This window comes from Panicum hallii, chromosome 7 (assembly GCF_002211085.1).
Source record: "Panicum hallii strain FIL2 chromosome 7, PHallii_v3.1, whole genome shotgun sequence".
Classification (NCBI taxonomy): domain Eukaryota; kingdom Viridiplantae; phylum Streptophyta; class Magnoliopsida; order Poales; family Poaceae; genus Panicum; species Panicum hallii.
The window spans coordinates 1,401,331-1,411,851 of record NC_038048.1 but is presented as its reverse complement, the minus strand read 5'-3'; the positions used below and the strand labels follow the sequence as shown (position 1 = coordinate 1,411,851).

At 42.1% G+C, this 10,521-nt stretch overlaps 2 protein-coding genes across 2 annotated transcripts; both read right to left on the bottom strand.

Annotated features, from left to right (window-relative positions):
• Positions 1 to 878: 878 nt before the first annotated feature.
• Positions 879 to 2,419, bottom strand: LOC112899953 (uncharacterized protein C594.04c). Its single transcript, XM_025968623.1, has 3 exons — positions 2,096 to 2,419; positions 1,681 to 1,944; positions 879 to 1,567 (listed from the first exon to the last, which is right to left on the bottom strand). Exons 1-3 carry the CDS (start codon positions 2,312 to 2,314, stop codon positions 1,088 to 1,090), a joined length of 963 nt encoding a protein of 320 aa, XP_025824408.1. The 5' UTR covers positions 2,315 to 2,419; the 3' UTR covers positions 879 to 1,087.
• Positions 2,420 to 5,433: 3,014 nt separating this feature from the next.
• LOC112900929 lies at positions 5,434 to 6,254 on the bottom strand. The gene has a single exon (XM_025969698.1). The coding sequence runs from the start codon at positions 6,149 to 6,151 to the stop codon at positions 5,735 to 5,737; it is 417 nt and encodes a 138-aa protein (XP_025825483.1). The 5' UTR covers positions 6,152 to 6,254; the 3' UTR covers positions 5,434 to 5,734.
• Positions 6,255 to 10,521: the final 4,267 nt, after the last annotated feature.

The window sequence follows — 10,521 nt, the reverse complement described above, 5'->3', positions numbered from 1 at the left end:
AGTGAATCTTTCTTTATTGTAGTCTTCAAAAGTTGAGTGTTCATCGGAGGGGAATCGAATGTTCCTAACTTTTTATGGGTGGGTATCATCATCATATTCATCTGCCAACTTCTTGTATTAGTACCCATCAGCTCAATAAATATACTATGAAGTGAGAGTACTCATTTAATGCTCTGTCTAGAGAGGGGTAGTATAGTGAAATATTTGAACTAAAATTTCGCTTTGTTATCCTGATAAAAAGAACATAACCCTTCTTTTAGATACTGAAAACCGTGATTCCATTTTTAGCAAATTAGTTGCGCCGAGAAATTGCAGCATATCCTTCATGCCTCCATTACTGCCGTTGCCTCAATTGTAATGCAAGGCCAGAATCGGAGCAGATGGCGGCAAGTAACAGCCGGTAGGTCAATAACTGCATTTCAAATGTCCAGAAAGCCCGGGAAGACACACTAGGCACTGGCATTTAGAAGGTGGTGGAAGAGCTTGATCATGGTATTAGTGAGCTGCAGCATTCTGACTGTCCAGGACCAAGAGACTTCAAAATAGAACCAACCAAGATCTCCACCTATTGCAGCAGAGAAACAGAATTGACTACATATTTAGCTATCTTTGATGTGTGCATTTGTCATCCTGTCAGTACCGGGAAAAATGGAGGACGTAACCAGAATGTAACAACTAACCTCATTTCATAATCCAAATTGCAGCGCCAACTAGTATGCATGATCTACAAAAAAATTCAGTTGCCATGAATAGTCTGATAGCAGTTTGAATCATCATATCTGTTCCTTCTGATGGATAACATGAACAGCAAGCATAGTCTGGTCTCAGTTTGAATCATATCTGTTGCTTCTGATGGATGAGATGAACAGCAAGCAAGCTTGAGCAGATCAATTTAGATACATTATTATTAATTTACACCTTAAACAGGTGATCATGATACAAGCTAGTACAATTCATGGACAGTTAATTGTACAGAGTGGATGAAATGACAAGTTCTCGACATGACAGGATGGAACAACAACAACAACAACATGGTGAACAACCTGGACAAAGGGGCAAGGCCCAAATAGTAAACTACACCATGAGATTAGGTCTCCTTCTGCTTCAGTTCTGGTAAAGACTTCCTGAACCAGGGGATCCACACAGAGGTCCTCCTCTGGTACAGCTTGTAGGCCTCAGCTCGGTGCTCCTGCTTCAGCATGCGCCGCTCCACAAGCACCGTAACGTAGCCAAGGCACATGCTATTGATGAGGGGCCCCAAGAACATCCATTGCTGGCCCAGGTTCCAGGAGAAGAGGTACAGCCCCCACCACCAGAGCTGCTCACCAAAGTAGTTAGGGTGGCGTGAGTACCGCCACAGGCCGTCCTCAAGGGTTGGTACAGTTGGCTCGCCCAGCTGCTTCAGTTTGTCGTTCATGGTCACGAACTTGTGCAGCTGGGTGTCAGCGAAGTGAGCGATGACGATTCCTGCAATGCAGGTGGCTGTTGCCATGACATCCCAGATGCCCCATGCCTGGTTGCTTGAGTAGATGGCATACATCGGCAGGCAGATGCCGATCAGGAACACCTGCCAGCAAACAAGCGTGTGAATTCAGAGTAAGATACATACAGTCCACCTTGAATATTCATAACCAGGTTGTCATTTCTACATTGAGCAATGGTGTGAAATGGAACCACTACCTGCTGGGAGAGGTAGACGGCGAAGAATGACATCCACCACCAGGTCTTGCCGTACTGCCCCCGCATCTCGTTGAACCTCCAGTCCTCCCTCTTGCCAAACTCCCAGCCCTCGCGGCGCAGGTAGTTGTGCGTGAGCCTGGCGCTCCACACCCAGGTGAGCGCAACAGCCACCGTGGACCTCGCGGCGTCCGCCACGGACGCCGGGTGGCCCCGGTAATAGTGCAGCAGCATCACCGGGATGACGGTCCAGTACAGGTCGATGAGCTGCAATGCAAATGGAGTGGACACACAACAAGAGCTGAGTGGGCATTTCGTCGAACATATTGCAGGCAGAACTGTTTTGCAGGGAAACGAAACGCAGAGGGGGCATTAAGTCAAGAAAGCGGCCGGGCTGGAGGGAATGAATAGGTATTACCCAGTGGTTAGAGAGTAGGAGTCCGACGAGCCAGAAGAGGACGTTGACGTTGAAGAAGAAGAGGATGTTGGCCAGGAGGAGCGGGTGCTCAGCGCACCACGAGGTGAGCGGGCCGGCATCGGCATCGCCCCCGGGGCGGACGAAGGAGAGGTAGAAGAAGATGGACGGGAGCGGGACGAGGAGGGCGACGACCAAGTTCTTGAGGTTACCGCCGGCCATGGCGACCGGTACTCGTGCGTGGTGAGCGGCAATGGAGCTGCTCTGCCTCTGCCTTTGGAGTGGAGTGGTGCGACGAGGGAGTTTCCGGTGCGATGGATTTTATAGCAGAGCTGCCAATCAACATTGTAGAAGCTCCCTGTTGTCAAGTTAATGATTGGAGATATGCTTGATAGTATCTTGCCACCTACCTCATCTGTCTTGTAACTTACTACTAGTATTGCTTTGAGTTATGATCCTACACCCTATATCCAAATATCTAGAACCAATTATTTGATGGGAACATGTTGTTTAGATAATTCAATATTTCTCGGTGTTGATATTTTTTAAAAAAAACTGTGCGCATGCATATTGTGTTTAATCATGTTAGTACCGGAATATTGCTTGATATCTAGTCACTCTCTTCGTTTAAAAATTAGAATTAGGTCATTGTTTCCTCACAATATGTACTGTATTATTTACAGCTTAAAAGATTAATATACTGTGAAAAGTATTTTGAATTACAAATGTAATTAATGTTATCACAAAAAAATTGTTAATGTAATGGTATAAATTTTTTGTACTAAATATAGCTGTATAGCTGTAATTTAAGTATTTAACTAAATGTTGGTTAGAGTATATAAAGTTTGACTTGCCCAAAGTTAGATGCAGCTTCTATTTTCAACAGAGCTGATAACAATGAGGCCACACATTTTTTCGTCCATATACCATGGTTCCACCTCTTCCTCCGTGTGTTTAGGCCTGTTTGGTTCCGTGGACTCAAAATAGGTCCCAATCACATCGGATGTTTGGATGCCAATTAGGAGTATTAAATATAGTCTAATTACAAAACTTGTTGTATAAATGGATACTAATTCGCGAGACGAATCTATTAAACCTGATTAGTCCATGATTTGATAAAGTTGTGCAAAAGTAAACATGTGCTAATGATGGATTAATTAGGCTTAATAGATTCGTCTCATGAATTAGTCTCCATTTATATAATTAGTTTAGGTTATATTTAATCCTTCTAATTAGCATCCAAACATCCATTATGACACAGACTAAAAATAAATCACCAGATACAAACACCCTCTTACTCTCTAGGCAACAAGTCATTGTCTCCATCAGGGACCTTCCTTGAACTGATTTGGTCATAGGTGTGTGCAGGGTGTGGCAACTGGCATCTATCTTGTTTCCGTCGTGTGTAGTAGAATATTGCTTTGTTGAACTCAAGGTTCCTTGGTGTACTTGTAGTATGAGTTAGCTTTTTCATGGTAGGGAAGTACAAAATCCTCGTCCTCAACCTTGAAAGATCACTGAATTCACATTTGAAATTCGACAATAATCTGAATTTTCTTAGTATAAAATTGTGAGTTCCAACATAATTCTTTCTTTATTTTTATTATCATTTCCAAATTTGGATATGAACTGTGCGAATTTTCTTAGTATAAAGTTGTGAGTTCCAAATTATTTCAGATTTGCATATCAGTCCGTCAGAAATTTCTTAGCTTTTTTGCAGTAGTGAAGTACAAACCAGCAGTGCGACTTAAACTGTTGAACACAAAAGAGTCCGGTAGTGATGGGACAGATGATTAAGGCAGCTAATGTGGGTCTAATGATGGGGTTTAGCGCAGTCCTAGCTAATTCAGGACCACACCGACTGATGGACAGAAAGATAGATCACTGATGTGGTGTGTGATCTTCAGGTTGATCAGCTTGATATATATGTACTTTTACAAGCATGCCATGCATACACCTGGCTACTTTTACAAGCATGCCATGCCAGTCCTAGCTAATTCGACACTAAGCTTGACAGTCCTCGCCCCCATGCTGATGCGGTCCCTATGCGTGTTATTTCAGACTGTAACTTTGTTCATCTTAATCCTCCAGATGATCGGTCAGACACTTTTTCTTAAACAAACAAAACCAGCCAGCTAGAAATGCGTCGCAGTGCCGTGTGGCCATGTGGAAAAAAAAATAAGATTGGCACCGCGCAGGCGTGGTGGTGTGGCCAAAGGTGAGCTGCATGGAAATCTTCTAGCTGCAGGTCCTGTTTCCTCACCGGGACCATTTCCCGCGTGGCTTGTGTTTGTGTGTGCAATATCATTTGTTGCTGTCCAAACTATATATTCATTTTCTCTTACGATATGATTTGATATTCAGTTTCTCTTACAATATATATTTCAGTTGCTAAATTTACATCATGAAAGGACTTTGAAATACATGTGTTCTGATACAGCACATTTTAATAAGCTATACTTACAAAATCATTTGAGTATTTGATTAATTATTGGCAAAACTTACAATGTCTGGCCTTTCCAAATGAAGATATACAACTTATATAGATGCAAAAAATATACAAATGCCAGCAAGAAATTCCTTCATCGACTGATTATTAAGCATCTCCGCTGCCGTTTTTGGTAAATTCTAATATTATTCAGTCAGACTAATCTACTGTGTCCATTTCAAAATGTAAGTAATTTTAGTTTTATCTTAAGTCAAAATTATTTGATTTTTTTCCAACTTTATAGAAAAAATACACCAACATCTATAACATCAAATCAGTTTCATGAAATTCACCATAGATTATGTTTTGTTAGTGTATTTATTTGGTACTGCAGATTTGAAATATATTTTTAATAAAATTGATCAAAGTTAGAGAAGTTTAACGGGTGATAAAACTAGACGAGAAAGAGAAATTCTTTGTTAGGTATTATAAAAGCTGATGCTATAGCTACACGCACATAAAACTGATCCTGGAGACAGGACTATGCAGGAGTGACCAAGGACACAGGTCCCAGTAAGGGGACTACTAATCGATGATTGCCCTTGACGGCGCCGTCCGGTGGGATCCCAGTAGCCGAATTGCTTCATCATGCATAATTGCATCATTACTGTCTCTAAGATTCTCTATCTTTTTCTCCACAAATAATTATTAGCTGTGCATGATTTGTTGAGGATCCAGATGATGAACGGATCAACTAACAATGGTACGGCGATGATCCCTAAACCGGTATCGGTTTCTTTTTCTGAAAGAAACAGTTCTGAGAGTTTTTCAAAAAAAAAAAAAGAAAGAAACAGTTCTGATACAGCCGGATTAATTTGCTTTTGCTCGAGTGGGTGATTATAGCAGTCCAATCTTTTGTGCAGTTAAGCCAGAATTTTATTCAGAGTGTGCATCAAGCACCTTACAGTAGTAGCAGCAGTACAAATAAAGTCGTCTGAAGCAAACATAATACATACTAGTATACTAATACATGAACCAGAGCAAGCAATTAATCCAAAGACTTGCAAATAAACGAAGCCGGGATACGATATATATGTGTATCTTCTTCATTAACCCATGGATCATCTCATCAATTTTGTAGAACATTACGTACTGTGATATGAGGCAATCATCGTTTGCTGAAACCATTGGCAATAATAAGGTCTGCTGCTTGCTTAGAACTCTTGGGCGTCGAGGTCGTCGTCGTAGTCGCGTATCTCGTCGACGTGCTCGACGACGACGACGTGGACGCCGGGGTCGTTGACGGCGCAGCTGCCGGAGACGAGCACGGAGTTGTTAACGGCCTGGTAGTTGCTGTTCGTGTAGGCGCTGATCACCACGTCGTCCTCCTCCTCCTGGTTGTCGCCGTCGTCGTTCTCCTCCGCGTCCGCGTTGCCGACGACGACGAGGTCCTCCACGTCGCCCGCCGCAGCCTCCATGGTGGCGCCGCTGTTCTCCCCCGCCAGCGTGATGACGGTGTTGTTGGCGGCCCCGGTGGTGGCGTCGGCGCCGTGGAGCACCGTGGCGAGGTGCTCGTTGAGCTTGGTGACGGCGGTGCTCACCTCGGCAGCGACGGCGTTGTTGGAAGCCATTGTTGGTACTGGTACCGTGTGGTGGTAGCGGAAATCGATGGCCGGTAATTCGATCAATGCAATGCTGCAGGCAGCTAGTGTGTGCAGTGGTAGTGATGGATCGATGAAGCTAGCTTTGATCCGGATGCACGAATATATAGGGCAGCACAACCAAGCATTGACGGTGGAGATGGAGATGCGCGGTGGCGTGCGTCAAGGGGAAACTTGAAACCTGAGCGCAAGCGATTCGATTATTCCAGGCTTAGCTTGAGCCTCTGCCCAAAGCATGTATCCTGCTCCTGCGTAGTAGTAGCATGTCTCTTTCTTGCTCTAGGGGGTTTCTTCAGATTCATACGATAGATGCCACTGAGGAAAAAAAGAGAGAAAATTTTCTATTTGACACTGAGAAAATGAGCCGTTTCTTTGTTTCTTTTTTGCTCTGAAAAATTTTCATTCTCTGTTTGATACCGAGCTCAACTTTCAACTTTCATTCTCTATTTGACATTCTGTTAAATTTTCCATCTAAAAACCATTAAACGCCTCGTGAAAAGACAGTTTTACCCTTCCAAGACGTTGATCCCACCGCTTCTTCCTTTCTCTTTCCCCTCTCTCTCTCCCTCTCCTCCGACTCTCCCATGCCCAAGCATGCCGCCATTGCCATCCCCGCCAGCACACCCTCGTCATGCCCGCCACCGCCTGCATGCTTCACCGGCCACCTTCCACCTCCGCTGCCGCCGTGCTACGGTCCATGTTGGCCCAGTGGCGCGGCAGCCGGCGCGAGCTCACGGTCTGTCGGTGGGGCGGGGCGGTAGCCACACTCGTAGCACCGTCGGGCGGGCACATAGCGGCGCCGAACCCCTGCGGCGCGGCAGCCGGGCTTGCGGCCCCGTCGGACCGGCAGCCGCGCGGCGCGCTCGGGCTTGGTACGCGGCGCGACACGGCCCCGACGCTCGGCGGCAGCATGGCCCCGGGGAGGCGGCGAGGCGCAGAGCGTGGGCGGCAGCAGCGGTTCTCACGTCTATTCATTTCATTCGTTTGTGTCTCTCCTCTCGCATCCAGCGGCGACGTTCGCATGTCGCATCTCCCCACCATCGGCGCACATTTCTGGACCCTGCGTGCATCCACACGATGTTGTGGGGATGGGAAGCGCAAATTAGACTCGGGTGAGAGATTTTCTTCGTGTGCCCGTCCAAACAAAACCATATTTCGCCATCAATTTTTTTACCTGAATTCATAAACATCTCTAGAGTAAAATCTATTTCTTCTCATCAGTCGAATTTTATCAAATGAATGTCTTTTCCAATCCGGCCCATGAGACAAACGTAGAGATCAGTGCAGCCCACTGCGTGGCTTCAGTGTTTGCCTAGACGACCGTTTAAACGGTAAATAGAGGTAAACTATATTGTTTAGACTATAAGCAGTGAATAAAGGTTCACCATTTAAATGGTAAAAAATTGGAACTAAACTGTCTAACCGGGATAAACGGAATGGAACTAAACATTATTAAACGGGCTAAACGGCCGTTTAACACACTATTTAGGCAAATAAAGGCAAATCGACTTGCATTCTTACACGCATATGTATACATACTTATACATAATCTTTTACATAAATAAATATGTATACTTTATTTGTTACATGCATAAAAATATTTGTACTTGATCTTTTACATGCATAAATATATATATTTGTTAGAATACTTATTTTTGAAGCTACGAACATGCATATTTTGATGATATAATACAAAATCATTCATCCCCTTTAACTCTGTTTAAACGCTAAATAAATGATGACTGACTATTTAGGATAACATTGGTGACTTGACGCATAGCGAGAATGCGTGCATGCGGGTGATAGCCACAGCCACTACTAGCTTTTTGCCAGCAGCTGTCGACCTGGCCGTGCAGCCTTGCGGCAACAACATTCCTCAGCCGGTCAACACAGGTTGGCCCACAACTGTGGCAGGTGGATGTGGCTGTGTTTATTTACTGAACTTATTAAAGCTAGCTACACACTTTCGTGGGGATGAGGTTTATTTTTATTCTTTTTAGTTGGATTTGAAAAAAGTTAGATTGTTTTGTATTTTTCGTAGATCTGTGGGTGGTTATTCAAATCCATTTATATTTTTCTTTGTAGGATCCAAAAATTCAGATTGTTTTTTTAATTCGTATATTTTGGACTAAGTCTAAGGTACCTTTAATTTATTTTGGTTATGTTTATTTGTTGTATTTTTTATGCAGGGTGTAATTCTTTTTTACTCTGATGAAACTAGTGGAAGAATTTGTATTGTTTTGTAAGACAAAATATGTGTGAGCTGAAATGCAGCGGCAAGATCTTACTCTCCTTTTATATTTGCATTGTTAATCGTTTTCCTCAAGTCACTTTTTTGTAGTAGCAAAATGTTTGTTTCTTTTTCGCTAGAGTTTTAGAAAGGTGCTCCAGGTAGCGGGCTAGTGTCCTATACAATACCGAGTCCAAACTTATGAAGTGTTTAAGTTAGCTAAGCTAAAGATTTGTGCAGGAGCTACAAATAATATTCTTGACTTTGGCTGCAAAGAGTAAAAAAAAAAGGCAATCAACAATCAATGAAGGATCAAAAATCAAAGCAATGCTGTAAGAGAGTAACCAAGGAAATTATTAATTATTTTCCCCACTGGACTGAATAGCTCCTGTGACGTCTGGACCGATTAGCGTGCGTGGGCAGGCCGACCGATCTGCACATATGATGTCTGGACCGAGGCACTGAACCCAATCAGAGAGATATCGTGCCGTCTACTGGGCCATAGCCCATGAGGTGAGCGTTACCGTTATTCGGTTGATCCAGTTTCACGTTTTCAGCCGATTGATTTTTGGCTTTTTATCACTCAATATTTGTTAACTAGCAATGCTACGTGGTTTTGCCTTATTGGTCTGAAAATCGACCGATGCCATTACAGATTTTTACTCGATCATTGTAGAGTCATTCCCTACGGTTTTCATTTTTGCTGGATGGTGATCGAGGAGCGCATCTGGAATCAGGCGATGCATCCGCGGTGGTCGGAGGGACTGGAAACGCAGATTCAGATAGGTGAGTTCATGCCCCCACGCATTTGTTCACATTTTATTCTCCAATCCCGTGAGCGTTCTGCATGTTTTCAGCCTTTGTTTGTTGCGAATTTGAGGCCCCTGAATTCGAGACCGGAAAACTCAATAAATGTCAAGAATTGTGAATGATTTTGAATATGTATATCCTATATTGGGAGAGCATGATAGTTTATCCACAACAACCTGCAAGTGTAGAGAGATGGAGGAACACCGCACACCCAATACGGGGGTGACTTTCATATATATAGTTATGTATAATTTGTTGTACAAGAATACAAATATAATTCTATACATATCTCTAATACCTGCCCGCGGTCGTAGCGACAGAGTCTTGAACGCAAAGACCGGATCTAAAGTCAGTAAACAACTATACAGGCAAGCCTTTGGTCATGATGCCCGCAAACTAGTGTGATGAAGAAACATGAAGAATGCGAACCTAACCCAAAACCACCTTCTCACGAACAAAGTGAATGTCTAATAGCAAGCATCTAATAATAGGCTATATTGAGCTTATTTTGCAGCCTATGCTACAACTTATTTGTCATGAAAGGAATATTTGGTACCAAGATAGGATGTGTGCATTTATTTGCAACCTTTGTATCTATTTATTTATTTATTCACTTTCTTTTCTTTTCTGATTATGAATCTCATGTACATAATTTTTATTTAAATTTGTCATTTATCCTTTACATGATTCATATCGACCATGTTTGTTTCTTATATAATTGAATATTAACTGGTCTATACTTATATGTTACTATAGTATAAAACTATTTGTTCATATTTAGCATCGAGTCATGCTCAATGTATATTAATTTTTTTATCATGGACTCATTAGTTGGTGTGTAAAATGATTTATTTACTTTATATACTAACTTGTTTAGCACATATATATGCTTATAAGAATAATTTTTTCGATGTAGATGCAATTGTTCTTTATATAAAATTATTTATCTGTAACTAATTTGTTCGTAATGCCAAATTATTTATTCGTGTTGTAGACTAAATTATTCGGTGATGTTGACTCATTGTTCAGAATATTCTTTTTTCAGTCTTTATCCTATACAATCAAATATTTGCAATATTTACTATTTTGTTCATAGGATATTATTATTTATATTTCATGTTTAATTTTTTTCATCAATAATTATTTATTTGTGTTGCTAAAATATATATTTATTCTCTATAGCTGAAATTAATTATTTAGTATAAAAATATGCTATTAAAAAAATAGCGTGCAAACATAAGCAAGTTTGATCTTGTTTCTAAGGTCTTGTCTTAGAAAAGCTAATGGTGCAATCCAGATT

Bases quoted from the DNA above. Each gene is read 5' to 3' on its own strand.
- LOC112900929 (XM_025969698.1), bottom strand. From the start codon at position 6,151: ATGGCTTCCAACAACGCCGTCGCTGCCGAGGTGAGCACCGCCGTCACC.
- LOC112899953 (XM_025968623.1), bottom strand. From the start codon at position 2,314: ATGGCCGGCGGTAACCTCAAGAACTTGGTCGTCGCCCTCCTCGTCCCG. The intron at 1,945-2,095 runs GTAATACCTATT...TTTGCATTGCAG, and splicing joins TCCTACTCTCTAACCACTGG to CTCATCGACCTGTACTGGAC. The intron at 1,568-1,680 runs GTAGTGGTTCCA...GTTTGCTGGCAG, and splicing joins CCGTCTACCTCTCCCAGCAG to GTGTTCCTGATCGGCATCTG.